Source organism: Eptatretus burgeri, chromosome 1, assembly GCF_056783735.1.
Source record: "Eptatretus burgeri isolate ZD-2024b chromosome 1, Ebu_testis_v1, whole genome shotgun sequence".
In the NCBI taxonomy this organism is placed as follows: domain Eukaryota; kingdom Metazoa; phylum Chordata; class Myxini; order Myxiniformes; family Myxinidae; genus Eptatretus; species Eptatretus burgeri.
Window position 1 is genome coordinate 145,283,056 of NC_140961.1, and position 15,000 is coordinate 145,298,055.

Genomic DNA, 15,000 nt, shown 5'->3' on the forward strand with positions numbered 1-15,000 from the left:
CAAAGCATTTGGTGCTGCCCAAAATAAAATAAAATAAAATATTTTCCTCTGTTCCCGGCTGAGTTACGTATGGAATTATGCCCACAGCCACAGTTGCGATTTTAACTCATTCTTCATTCAAACTTGTCATGGTAATTGTTTTTAAAATCTGCCAAATTCTCAATCATCTTTTACATGAGCCTAAAGTAAATCCCAACACACACTCCGCACCTCACTTGCACGATTAGTATTTCCTCTTTCAAACCGTCAGAGCACACTGTCTATTGTTTGTGGCTCTTGGCGACTCCTGACTCTCAGTATCCCTGGTTCCTGAGGTTGACTCAGCCTGTCATTCCTCCCAGGTCGGCGAGATTATTTATTCCAATGTGTGTATCGGTGGAGGGACACTGCATCATTTGCACTGACACGTCCTTGTGACAATTGATACTAATCTGTCGCCACGTACTGCACACAACTGACGACTCGAGTCCCGACCCATGCCCATCCTAACAGCAGCTGTGCCCCTGCACGTTCGAGCAGCAGTTTTGTAGCTTAATGTTCAGGGTGCCTGCAATAACTTGCCAACTCTTCGCAAAAAAAAAAAACATCGTGGGATCTTTAATGTCCACGAACTGATGTTAGCAAACCTCACAGTGCATGTGAAACACCAGGATGGCAGTTTAGAGCTGCGTTCAGATTTGAACCGAGGCTGCACAGCTCAAAGGGCAGCCATACCTCCAGACTCTTCGGAGGTGCAGGGGGCTGTAGGGGGTTGGCACATTGAAGAATTTACTCAGGGTCCAGCACACAATGGTCTTGTCCATTTGCATATGTGTACTTGCAAACTTACAAGGCCAGGATGAACTTCTTCGAAAATTTACACAGCACTCTCGGTTTTCAATGCGGCCCAGATGTTGACCACACTCGTGCTTCGTGCTCCATTTCGCACACCGTACAGCCCTCCCTCCTTCGAGGTCTCCACACACGGCTTACTCCGTACATTCAACACAGATGACTACGACGATTGATTGTAAAACTGAGCTCCTCACAATAATGATGAAACCAACCGTGTTGATAATTTTCCGTGCCTCACTCGGTTAAAAAAAATATATTTATTTTCCAAAGCTTCTCCCCGTGTTCAGGCAAACTTCACGCAGCCCGACTCTTCCAAACAAAGATCGCGCACAGCCCGCACTTCACAGCAGGGCACCAACACATTCAGCACGATAACCCGCTTTTATGGTCAATTTTAATCCAAATAATTTATCCTGACAGATAGAGGCTCATATAAGGACAACAAACATGCTCTTCTGTCCACTTTCATACAAAAAACTTGATCGCGCCAGGCAGAGGATTAATGCTCCGTGACAAGGTCCGCAATGGACGTGTGTTCAAAGACCACTAGTCATTTCCCCCAAAAACATTTCTGCAGCTTGCCTAATGTCTTTGTCCTGGTTCTTGGATGTCATTGTTTCATTCACCGACGAGTGAAGACACAGCACGCCTCTGGGCACAGCATGTGCACTTCGACACAGCTCGCCCCCACCTTTTATCCTACCCCTCCTTCCTTCACACCTTGGTCCCGCGTCTCTCCCCATCTCCACATCCACAACAAACTGCGGACGCTGTTCGACCCACACATTAAAACGTATACAAATCAATTTAAACACATTTTAGAACTATTTGACTCTATATTAAATTACCTTTTATTTATTTCCAACCGCGATTAAATAATTCTCAATTTAATTCGTGTTGTATGGACTCCTGGACTTGGAGATCACAATCAAGGCTCTATCATCTGCCACAATTTTTCCCGTTGACTCGTTTTTGAGTCGTTAAAAAAAAAAAAAACTCTCAAAGAGGAACACGACCCCCACCTTTACCCTTCAGGCAAGGCGCACACATTCCTCCACTTCACAATGGGGAATCCTTCCCTCTGTGGGTTATCATTCCCTCCCACCTTCCAGTTCCACACATCGTTTTCACGAGCAGCCTAGCTTTGTCCGTTGTTCTTTCAGCACCTCGCTTTAAATTTTCAAATATTATCACATCAGAACTAATCTCAATTCCTGTTCTTTTCATGGATATTTTACCGATTTTGAGTTTGTTGCACTGTAACCTTCCCTTCCGCCTGCGTTTTTCCGCCACCTCCTCACCGGGAAGGCAAAAGTCGTGGCCAGCGACCTCGTACCTTCCAGGTTTGGACACAACCTCGACGGATTAAGGAAACCCTTAGATGGGTTACCTGGTATTCTCTCTTGATTTCCCCGCTCTGTGTACTGAGTTGCACAGGTGGGGCAAGGTGTTTTCTCAACTTATTCTTTTAATCTTAACACTTACAACTTTTCTTTTTTCTTTTTCCAACATTATTTATTTGTCATGCTTCTTCCTTACACATCTTACAAGCTTGAAGTTTGGTTCAGGCTTATTCACAGATGCATATCTTAACGAATCTTATTCTAGGAATGCATATTATATGGATACTTTTATATTCATTCATAGCATGATTCTAATTGAACCAATGACCGAGGTCCATAATTTCCATTACAGCTTTATTTTCCCACTTTCCCTTGATCATTTCTAGAGTATTCTTGGACTGGTCAGTGTTTTGCCTAGGGTGGTCTCGCGTTGGGTTGGGTGTCTTTCACACCTTTTCACGAACCCTCACACTCCCTTGCACACCTTCTACATCCTCAATCTCCCACAGAAATACCTTGTCTCTTGGAGATTTCTCAGATTACCCTCCCAGGGTTGTACCTTGCAATCTCCCCTTTAGACACTGTCCTCCAGGGATTTCTTAGATGAGCTTGCGAGCATCACCTTCAACCCCTCCTGCGGACACTTAAACCCCCGGGGTACCCCTCTTTTGATGTGCATAATAGCTCCCTCTTTTTCAGTTATTTTAAGATAAGGACAGATCACAAAGAGGCAGCAAAGTTGCATGCCCCGGTGCGAGAAAAGAGGCAGTTCTTACCTTATCTTTAAGCCGGCCGGCTTCTGTCCTCTTTTGTCTCACCTAGGCAGCAGCTCCCCCTCCCCCCTGGTCTGTCTTATCCTGCCGCACTACGCCAAATGTCGAGATCATGTTCCACCGCTGATTGAAATCTAGCAATGTCCACACTGATCATGGTAGAGAAGAGCCTTTTAATTCACATCAAAAGAGTACATGACAAAGTGAGACAGAGACTACCTACAGTATCCCAGCTCAGTCAAACTCTCTCGCGCAAGCAGTTTGGTTTACTTTATATATACTTTTTCCTGCTCATGAGTTCCCCAACTTCCATCAGATTTATAGTTTCTTTCTTAGATATCGTATTCTTTGAACGTAACAACACCCCAGCACTGGTTCTCTCCTAGTCTGACAAAGCATTGATCTTTTCACTAGCAAGAAGATCTGTTATTGGTCAGGCAGATCTTTATCACAATATATATTATCTTCTCATTCTACTGCAAGATATTCCCTTTCAAACTATACTAAAACAGTGCTGATTTATGATTGGGCTTCTCTGAGCTCAAGGCTCAAAGAATGTTGTTACAAGGGCCAGCAAGAAAGCCAGATGTTCAGGAGAGAGAGAGAGAGAGAGAGAGAGAGAGAGAGAGAGAGAGAGAGAGAGAGAGAGAGAGAGAGAGAGAGAGAGAGAGAGAGAGAGAGAGAGAGAGAGAGAGAGAGAGAGAGAGAGAGAGAGAGAGAGAGAGAGAGAGAGAGAGAGAGAGAGAGAGAGAGAGAGAGAGAGAGAGAGAGAGAGAGAGAGAGAGAGAGAGAGAGAGAGAGAGAGAGAGAGAGAGAGAGAGAGAGAGAGAGAGAGAGAGAGAGAGAGAGAGAGAGAGAGAGAGAGAGAGAGAGAGAGAGAGAGAGAGAGAGAGAGAGAGAGAGAGAGAGAGAGAGAGAGAGAGAGAGAGAGAGAGAGAGAGAGAGAGAGAGAGAGAGAGAGAGAGAGAGAGAGAGAGAGAGAGAGAGAGAGAGAGAGAGAGAGAGAGAGAGAGAGAGAGAGAGAGAGAGAGGGGAAGAGAGAGAGAGAGGAAGAGAGGAAGAGAGGAAGAGAGAGAGGAAGAGAGAGAGAGAGAGAGAGAGAGAATTTTAAATGCTTTGGCTTCCTCAATTAAATGCTACATTCAATTTAAGAAAAGGTAATCCTATTAAAAATGGCTGCTCTCATCTTGGGATCTGTTCAACAGCTCCATATATATATATATATATATATATATATATATATATATATATATATATATATATATATATATATATATATATATCTTCTTCTTCTATCGGCTGCTCCCGTTAGGGGTTGCCACAGCGGATCATCTGTATGATCCGCATAGTGATTTGGCACATGTTTTACGCCGGATGCCCTTCCTGACGCAACCCTGGTCACCTCTTACGACACAGGGATATGGTATACCTATTTTAACGGGGGTATACACCGGCCCAGTACACTGGTACTCATTTCGCCGACCTCGGAAGGATGACAGGCTGAGTCAACCCCCTGGTGTATTAATTCAGTGGCCCAACAGGGCTTGAACTCAGGACCTTTTGGATCTCAAGCTGCTGCCCTAACCACTGCGCCAACACCAGGCTGTTGTCACACTCACACTTGTTACACTCCGAACCTGCCCACAAAATTTCATCCGGATCCGTGCACAACTTTTTGAGATATCCTGCACACAAACAAAGACAAACATGGGTGAAAATAACCACCCTCACCTTTGGTGGCAGAGATAACAAGCAAAAACAAGCGTTTTACCTTTTGTAATTTATTCCCAAACAGAGAGGCGATTTTTGAAAAACAGCAAGCAAGGTGGATGAGGGTAAGAACATTATGTACTGTTCTGTATGCTGCCATAAAGAGAAAACACAAGACAGCTCAGAATGATGATGATGATGATGATGCTGTTGGAATGGGGAGCAGGGAGGGGGGAAGAGGAAGCGGGAAGGGTGGAGGGTGGGGGGGGGAGCGGCATTCAGCGATCGGAAGAGCAGCATGAGCTTCACGACAAAGTCGCCCGCAGCAATGCCACATCAGAGAAGGCTAAGACGATCCTTAACCACCTTACCTTGAACCCCGAAGCAGATATTTCGTGCTTGGAGAGGAACGTATCAGATTGCATCCTCTTCCAGAATAATCCTCTCTCATCAGTGTTAAAAACCTGCATATATATATATATATATATATATATATATATATATATATATATATATATATATATATATATATATATATATATATATATATATATATATATATATATATATATATATATATATATATATATATATATATATATATATATGTGTGTGTGTGTGTGTGTGTGTGTGTGTCGTAAGAGGCGACCAGGGTTGCGTCAGGAAGGGCATCTGGGGTAAAACCTGTGCCAAATCATTATGCGGATCATAACGGATGATCAGCTGTGGCAACCCCTAACGGGAGCAGCTGAAAGAAGAAGAAGAGGATATATATATATATATATATATATATATATATATATATATATATATATATATATATATATATATATATATATATATATATATATAAACACACACCACGATGTATGGTGTAACTGACACTGAATATGTGGATTAACATATGCGTTTTAATTGACACAGACAGATGAACGGATGGTGCATGAAATCATGATGACTCCCTCATTTGGAATTACAATTCCAGATAAGCGAAAAAGGACTTCCCTGAATATATTCTTGATGAAACCCAATTGCTTGATGAAAAAGGCAGCATGTTCAGTGTTGAGTAATGTATTGTGGAAAAAGTCAAACTCGTCTTTTATGACATATATATATATATATATATATATATATATATATATATATATATATATATATATATATATATATATATATATATATATTTTATATATATATATATATTTTATATATATATATTTATATATATATATATTTTATATATATTTTATATTTTATATATATATATATATATATATATATATATATATATTTTATATATATATATATATATTTTATATATATATATATATATATATATATATATATATATATATATATATATATATATATGTATGTATAAGTTTATTTGGCCTGAATACTGAAGTGTTATAATGAAACTGTGTCAAGCAATCTTTTTCAGAACAGGCGCACGTGTAAACACAATAAAAATTATATTTGTGTTGTTATCAACAAATCACGACAAATTTAACATACCATCTTCCAAATACTTGTTACTTCATAGCTTCGTGGGGGAAAAAACGCAGACAATGTATTCAAACAATACGCAATCGAGGGCCGAAGGCCAATGATCTGGTTTAAAAAAATATATTTCATTTTAATTTTCCTTTTTTTTTTTGTCCAAACATAGCTCACGACCTTCCTCTCGATGAAGGAAGAGGTCATGCAAAGTTAGATTGCACTGTTTCCTGCAGGGTATGGATTCATAAAAGAAAAAACATACAAACAAAGAGTTTCTTCTTTCTACATTACATTTATATTTTTGGATTTCTTGTGTAACGGAGATTCATGATGTGTTGTGAAATCTCTTGATTTACTTCACTAATTTGTGTCTGCAGCTGGAAACCGACTTGGTCCATTTTGTTTGTGTTGGGTTTAAGTTGCGATCTACCTTGGAGTTTCTTTTCAACTGCAATGGAGGTAAGTACCATATTTGTCACAATCATTTCATCAGATGTGCACTAAACTAATATTGTTTTCATTTTCCTGTCAGTCTATCTAAACAAATAAATGTCAGTGTTTGTGTGTGTGTGTGTGTGTGTGTGTTTGTGTGTGTGTGTTTGTGTGTGTGTGTGTGTGTGTGTGTGTGTGTGTGTGTGTGTGTGTGTGTGTGTGTGTGTGTGTGTGTGTGTGTGTGTGTGTGTGTGTGTGTGTGTGTGTGTGTGTGTGTGTGTGTGCGCGCTTGTATGTGTCAGTGTATCTCCCCCATAACTCCAAAACCATAAAACGGAGTATCCCCAAACTTAGCATGCATATGAAGGGAACTCCAAGGGAGTACATGAATGAAAATTTGGTGTTTGAGTAAATTTGAACACTCCTTTTGAAGATAATTTATGGCCTTATTTAATTATCCTTTATCAAGGCTTCATTTATTGGTCATCCCCTTTATCAGCCAGCTCTCACTCGCTGGGGTCTTAATTCGCCATTTTTTGGGCCTGCTGAACAACACCTTGACTTGAAACAGGTTGCAACAGTTTCTTAACTATAAAGTGCCCATTTATGTTTTTTCATTGTCCTTGTATGGACTCGATTTTAGGGAGGATGTCGGAGAGATCAAGTTGCGGTGCATCGTTTGGGAATGTCAAGATCTCGGACCTTGATTTTGCAGATGATGCAGTCATCTTTGCGGAGACTTTAGACATCCTTTTGGGGGCCCTCGAGGTGCTGAATGAGGAGTCGGAGCCTCTGGGATTACGGGTTTCTTGGGTCAAAACTAAGATCCAGGCTTTCGGTGACATCTTGGATGCTGCTGTCCTGTCTGTGTCTGTTTGTGGTGAGGATGTTGAGGTCGTGGAGAGATTCACTTACCTTGGCAGTGATATTCATGTCTCTGCTGGCTGCGAGTCAGAGGTCAATAGACGTCTGGGTCGGGCCTGGGGAGTCATGGATTCACTGGATCATGGGGTGTGGCGCTGCCTGTACCTGTGCGGGAGGACGAAAGTCCGAGTCTTCAGGTCCTTGGTACTTCCTGTCTTGCTCTATGGATGCGAGACTTGGACTCTGACCAAGGATCTGAGATGGAGACTTAATTCCTTTGGTACCAGGTCTCTTCGGAGAATCCTTGGCTATCGCTGGTCGGATTTTTGTCCAACGAGTGGTTGCTGAGAGAGACTCGGATGAGATTTGTTACCTGCATAGTCCGTGAGCGTCAGTTGCGGCTGTATGGACATGTGGCTCATTTTCCTGACGCTGATCCTGCTCACCAGATGCCTCAGCGAGGGAGCCTCATGAGTGGAGGAGGCCAGTGGGCCGACCACGTGCCTCGTGGTTGCAGCAGGTTGACCATCATCTCAAGGAGATGGGGATGGGCCTGGCATCTGCCTGGGGGATGGCCAGACGTAGGCCCCTGGAGTACCGGCGGAAAGTGGACACAGCGACGCGCTGTTCTGGCACATGCTCCCATACCTGACCTGATTGTCCTCACTTATATCATCGAATGTCTCATCTTCATAACTACTAATCCCTGGATACATCACAATGCTTATAAACACCCGGAGATGTCAGTGTCCGTGTCATTATTTAATTTCTGCAGATGTGATAATCTCAGGAATCTCATAACCTGAGTTGAATTTCAAAATTTAAACTGCGGAATTGAAGTTAGGATTGAATTTAAAATTGAATTTATTTTTGCATGAGGTGGACACTAAAGGGTTCATGAACACCAGAAGGTTCATACAACATGATATCCCACACAATGTTCAACTATATTCATGACTGTACTTCAATTTTAATAAAATTATATTGAAGTTGTCCAAAAGCATTCGTGAATACCACTCGTATACACCACCCGATTGAACCTTTATTTAAAGTGAAGTGCTGTAAAACTGAAGGTTCTTTGAAGTATCATGACAGATGATTTGTGTTGCACTGTGTTCAAGTGTAAAATCAATTTACATAAAATGAAGATTGTAAAAGTCGTTTCTATAAATTAATTCCAGAATTTACCGCCACTTTCTGCAGTGTCTATTACATCACCTGATATAACATGTTTAATGAGTTATTTGTGCTTCTTGTTTGTGTTCTTTATGATGTCCTTAATTACAGTAAGTTTCATGATTGGATTGATTTTCAATTTTATTTGATTGCCAGTCAGGGAGACAGAGTAAAAATATTTTCTCACTACTTTCTGCTAATGGGCAATCGGGATGAATTCAAAGGCAATGTACATTAAAACGAAACTCATCTTCCTTTTCATGTCCGATTCATGTTCAAAATATAACATTCAATTTAATTATGTTGTTCCTCGATCATAAACTGATAAGATGGACTGATGGATGGACAGACATAAACCAATTTCTGAACCCAAATTTTTGCTTCACATTTGCATGGTAACAATTCCTTTCACACCAGTAAAAGGAAGTACATGGAATTTTCACACAAGAGGAGGCCACTTGGATATACCATCCTTGCTATTCCTCAAATGGCCCATCCTTATCATTAGTATTCCTGCCATATCCTTCTGATATTCTCTGTTGGCTTGCTGAAGATTTTCTGAACTATACTCTGTTTACTCCTATGCTGATACGAGTCAGATTCTAGTTCTATTATTATATACCTAATGAATGTGGATTGGCTCACTATGCTTGCCTCTCAACATGTCATTGCAGAGATTTACGTCACAGATTTGCTGTGTAGTCATAATTTCCACCAATCATGAAACAAACATTTTTTTTGTACATATTTATTTGTAATATAAAAAGGTTCAAGTGGTCGATAGCTCTAAATGGTCAAGAGTCTAAGCTGTGAAATCTGTCTGAAGGGTGTAAAGGGTCGAAAGGGACTTATGGGTTGTGAAGTTCTAAAGGATCTTAGGGTCAAAAGGGAATAAAAGGTCTAAAGGGTGAAGGGATCTAAAGGTGTCCAAAGTGTTGAAATGGTCTTTAAGGTAAAATGGGTCTTAATGGGTCATAAAAGGTCTGAGGGGTTTTAGGGGTATTTTGGGTCCTGTGGGTCTTTTGGGCCTAAAGGGTCCTTGGAGACTTTTGGGTCATCTGGTTGTCTGAGGTCTTTTTGGGTCTTTGGCATCTTCAGGGGTCGTTAGGGATTTAGGGGTCTTGGGGGTGTTAACGATCAACGGTTGCAGGGGTCTCGGCAGTCCAAAGGGTCGAAAGATACATTCCAATCATACGTAATTAATAGACAAACATGTGTGAAGTCAGGGTGCAACTGACTTCAGACAGTACATAAATAATCGACATGTAGTCACTCGGCGTCACAGCTTCATGGCTTCATGGACTGACATTATTTTTCGTTTTTATATTTCGATAAATACTTTCTATTTATCCTAAATATCACTGCTTACCTCCCTGCTCAAACACTCTTGTTTATTTTTTCCTCCCGATGAACATTTAATTGGAATATTCTTACCCTGTACAGTGACTACTGCACTTTTGCTCTCTTAAGGTTGCCCATTTATATCGTGCTGCTGATTGCTTTTTCTGTTAGATTGTCCCAGTTAAACGCATCGAGCTGTCTCCGCTTGCACTCAAAGTTTTGATTCGTGAAAGCGAATAACCTTACTCCACTGTACTGAACTTTTACTCTTAATAGATTCCTTGCACACACAATTTCATGGTTATTTGTCTCTAAATGCTCTCCTATCTCGACTGCTTTCACCACATTTGGATCGTTCCTGAAAAAGAGGTCGAAAATGCACTGCCCAAGTAGAGTTTTCTACAAAATGGTTTAAACACAATTCTAGTTTCGATCAAGGAAATCCTCATCTGCTCTGCCTTTTTCGTGTTCACGTACCCAATCCACCTCTGGCGAATTACAATCCCCCAAAATCAATATTATTCCCTTACCTGATGCCTTTGTGCATAACTCATGAACCCCTCCTTATTGCTCTTCCCTCACACCATCACTCCTACAAAAGCACCCAACAAGTATCTTCCTTTTCTTACAACCTCTATGCTCAATCTACACACAACCCTCAACATTAATCCCCACCTCAAATATTATCCCTTTCTCTCGATACAATAGTCTTTTACCCAGATTTCCACACTCCCTCCTATTTTCTCTTTCCAATCACATCAAAATGTCTTGTACCCTTACAGTCCTGTCCTCCAACTACTCTTCATAAAATCAAGTCGCACTTACTGCAACTATATTCTACTCCTCACTTTCTCCTTTCACTTCAAGTTCGTCCATTTTATTATTTAATGTCAGCATTCATTTTTGTTGTCGAATATTTTAAACTTTTTTTTTTCCTTCCTGCAATTTGTTTTCCTCCTGGTCATGACCAATGACATTATCCGTTAATGTTCCTTCCTTTTTAGCCTCTCAACACTCCTCCAGACTGAAAAAAAGTCTGAATTTCCCCTACCTTTTTTAACCAATGCAAACTGCGCTGCCCTCATTCTGTTCAGCCTTTGGTAAACATTTTGGAGACACTTCCTTTGGCCCCAAAATGGTTCACATTGGTTTCAAAACACAACACCTTGCTGCCTGTACCAGTCCTGAAGCATAGGTTGACATTTATCGCTCTACTTATGAATTATCTTCTTTTTCCTGTCATCAGAAGAATACCAGTAAACATTACCTCACAATACTTTGCTTTCAGTCGTCCACCTTATGTCCTTTTTGCTCATTTTATTGAAAGTCCTACAAAGTGTGATTTAGCAGGTCCATGATCACACGTAAAAAAAAAATTCAATAACTAATATTGAGGAAACTTATTTTTAAAGTTAATTGTTTTTTTCCATCTGGTCCTTCAATGCTTTTGTTTCATAACTTGAAAAGGAACAATGATTTTAGAAAAAAAATAAACAAGCTGATTATTCTCCTTCTCTGTTGTACAAATCCATTGAATTAATGGTCAATCATTGGAAATGAAGAATGTGCATTTCTCTCTGATGTCATCTGTTCCATCTCATGACCTTATAATCTCAACTTCTCCAGTATTATACTCTCTAATTGGATGTGAGTAAACGTAACAATCTCATTTCTTTTTCAACCATCATGGTTTGCACATTACACCAACTGTGTTTTCAAAATATTCTTTCATAGGACTTTAAAATGCGACTGGGTCCTGACGATCATGGAAACTTCACCACAACAACAGTTAATCAGACAAAATTGCAGGAATATTTCAATCCAAGCCTCACTTTCATCAACTTTTCATCGTTGCTCATCTTCTCTGGCATTGTTTCTGCCTTACATCAGAGGTGACTGGTGATGTATTTTATTCCTATACACATCATCATGGTTTCATATCATGGATTCTTTGGGCAGTTTTGATGTAATTGGCTTCGCTCTGGTGGGGTTGAGACCATCGAGAGGATAATTAATGGCTGGTTGATTTATTTGTGTACCTCCCTCCCTGATTACAGATTTGTTAAAAATATACAGAATTGTATCTTCTCTTGAGGACACTATCAGAGGAAATGGAATTCCTGAAATTTGACAATTAATTTAGTGCTGGTGAATTTTACTGATTGTGGGCCTGCAAGACGAAAGGCCCAACTGATTTTGGGTGCATGGTGTTTATCGATCCAATATGTTAAGTTCGAACCTGTCTTAATTTGCTTATAATGTCAAACTTTTGAAGTAAGATCGAAATAGTGTCACTGTACCTTGGAAGAAGAGATTGATGTGGTCCGCAATAGAAAATCACTGCATTACAAATCACTTATTATTTCATGTGGCCAACTGGGAAGGTGTGTGATACTTTATGCAGTGGAAATTTGGCCTCCGGGTTTAGTTGCAAGAGATCAAGTGCTGCATGTAAAAGTTTTCCTCATTTTTTTAATTTTTTTTAGGGGGGGGGGCAACTTTTGCTCATCTTATCATACACTTGCTAATACCACCCATCGCTTTGTTGTTGGGAATATGAAGAGATGGGGAGAGGGGAGAGAGAGGAATGCGTTGGGGTAGAAAGAGGGAGGGGAAAGCGAGATGGCAGAGGGAGGGGAGTGGGAGATGGGGAAGAGTGAGGGGAGAGTGAGGATGTGGATTGGGGAGGAGGTAGCGAGGAGAGTTGGAGAAAGGGAAGGCAGCATGAGGGGAGGGTAAGAGAAGGCAGTGTGAGGGGAGAGGAAGGGAAGGCAGCTTGAGGGGAAGGGAAGGCAGCATACTGGGGCGGTACCCAGGCGAAAGTGCATTCATCATCGATTGCAAAAGCAAACTTGTTGGTGCTGCAGACTTTTTGGTTTCTTTGAATCTGCATTCTCAAACATCTCTGTATGCTCTCTGGTGGTTTTTCATATTGGACATATTACATTGAAGTGCAAAGTCTATTGAACAAAGTGAGCATGAAACTTCTGGACTGTCTTCTTTAACCTTCCTAAAATAGTTCTGAACTGCACTTCTGGACCTTTTGAATGTCATTTTGTCAAAACTTATGCAGTCAATGCCTACCAGTCTGTCAGCAAAGCAATCAGCATGCTTTACCGGCCAACTCTAAATGCCTTGCTATTCATTTAAAAGGAACACACCCTTGGGGTGTGTTTAGTTTGCAAGTGACTTGCTTTTGCTGCTATATTGCAAACACGATGCCCCAGGGAAATGTACTTTTTAAATTAATACATTACTCGGCTATGTGTAAGCATAACATGCCCAAACAGGGACATCAAAAAATTTCCCCGAGTAAAACACTAATTTCTATGAAGTAGGAATTCCTCAGTCTCGACATCAATTCCAGTTCACTCTTCGATTCCTTAGTTGGAATCGAGTACTTTGGAATAAATTCCACCCACAACTATTAAGCACTCAAGCAAGCACTCCTACAAAATGATTGATGAGGAACGGCTGGCTTCGTCATACGAAACACTGTCTGGAGATGTCCGGAAATGACTGGAGAATCAAACAATGAATGAATTGGACAAATGAACACTTTTTTAGCAGTTGGAACTGCTGCTAAGTTCAATTCCGCAGTTTAAATTTTGAAATTCGGTTCAGGTGAAGAAATTCTAGAACTTATCACATTTCAATTGTTATGCTAAAAATCTCCAGAGTTTTATGGTGATGGAGGGGGTTGGGGATTAGTGAGGACATAAGCAAGAGGTGCAGGGAAAGCAGATGTACGGCGGAGCATCAATTACAATTCATACTGTCTCATCAAAATTATTCTGCATAGAATAACAGTGAAGATGGAAACAAAATATTGTGTGAAATACATTTTCTACTGTTCAAACAATATAACACCGCCCATACATGTCTGGAGACAGCCACCACCCAGACACGTCCTGAGTATCAAATAATGTGCGGAGACAGCCATACACATTACAGCTGAAATGCTATAAGCTCGAGAATCTCTTACCCTGAACCAAATTTTAAAACTTATTATGTGGAATTGAACTTAGCAGCAGTTATGACAGCGAAGGAGAAACAAAGTTTTCAATTCCGCAGTTAAAATTTTGAAATTTGGCTCAGGTTAAGAGATGCCAGGGCTTATCAGGTCAGGTCAGATGTGGGGGCATGTGCCGGAGTGGCGCGTCGCTGCATTCGAGACTAAGCAGAATTACAAAATTTAAGCTCCAGAATAAAAATTACAAGCAGTTCTGACTCCTATAAAAGTATTCATTTGTCCAATTCGAACATAATTGACATTTTGGGCATCTTTGGGAGGTGTATGTTTAATATAATGGTTTCAGTGATTGCTAATCGCGTGCCAAACGAACCGTTTCTTATCAATGGTTTCATTGGAGTGCTTGCTTGAGTGCTTAAGCCACTTGGCGAACACTCTCCAAGCTGCTTGGTTATTCTTTTTGGTAAAGTACCAGAGCTTTCAATGGAACATTGATTAGCCATATGTTTCCACTGTGTTGGGCCTCGTAGTGCCATGCAGTGGGTGCCTCGGAAGGTGATTGACCCATTGCAAATGTGCAATTTTACTTTTGCAGGACATCATTTTGTTTTACCTTTTTTTTGCGATCTCATTTTAATATATTCCATCCCTCACTTCCTCATCAGAAGCCTGGTGTTGGCTTAGTGGTTAGGGTGGTGTCTTCGGATCCCAGGGTCCTGAGTTCAAGCCCCGTTGGCTGCTGAATTAACACCAGGGGGTTGACTCAGCCTGTCATCCTTCCGAGGTAGGTGAAATGAGTACCAGTGTACTGGTCCTGGTGTATGCCCTGGTTAGAATAGGTGTAACATATCCCTGTGTGTCGTAAGAGGCGACCAGGGTTGGCGTCAGGAAGGGCATCCGGCCATAAAACATTGCCTCAAGAAAAAGCCAACCCCTGCACAGCAGGGAAAAATGGCTGTAAAAAAAAAAAAAACGGTCCTCACTTCCTCATCGATTATATATAAAAACTATAAGGTCCATCAGACCACATGTTTGCCATGATCTGGCTGCAAAG

General features: G+C 40.8%; 1 protein-coding gene across 11 annotated transcripts in view; it reads left to right on the plus strand.

The window, feature by feature from the left end:
• LOC147035687 (equilibrative nucleoside transporter 1-like) overlaps positions 1-15,000 on the plus strand; it is a 223,139-nt gene that overhangs the window by 111,105 nt on the left and 97,034 nt on the right. For 10 of the 11 annotated variants that reach the window (XM_085846682.1, XM_085846674.1, XM_085846704.1 and 7 more), the window contains 2 exons: positions 6,538-6,619; positions 11,708-11,865. In XM_085846682.1, the coding sequence (XP_085702808.1) occupies positions 6,538-6,619; positions 11,708-11,865 (240 nt within the window). Of the gene's footprint in view, positions 1-4,763; positions 4,786-6,537; positions 6,620-11,707; positions 11,866-15,000 lie in introns of those variants that run through there. The other variant, XM_085846744.1, reaches the window with a different exon arrangement.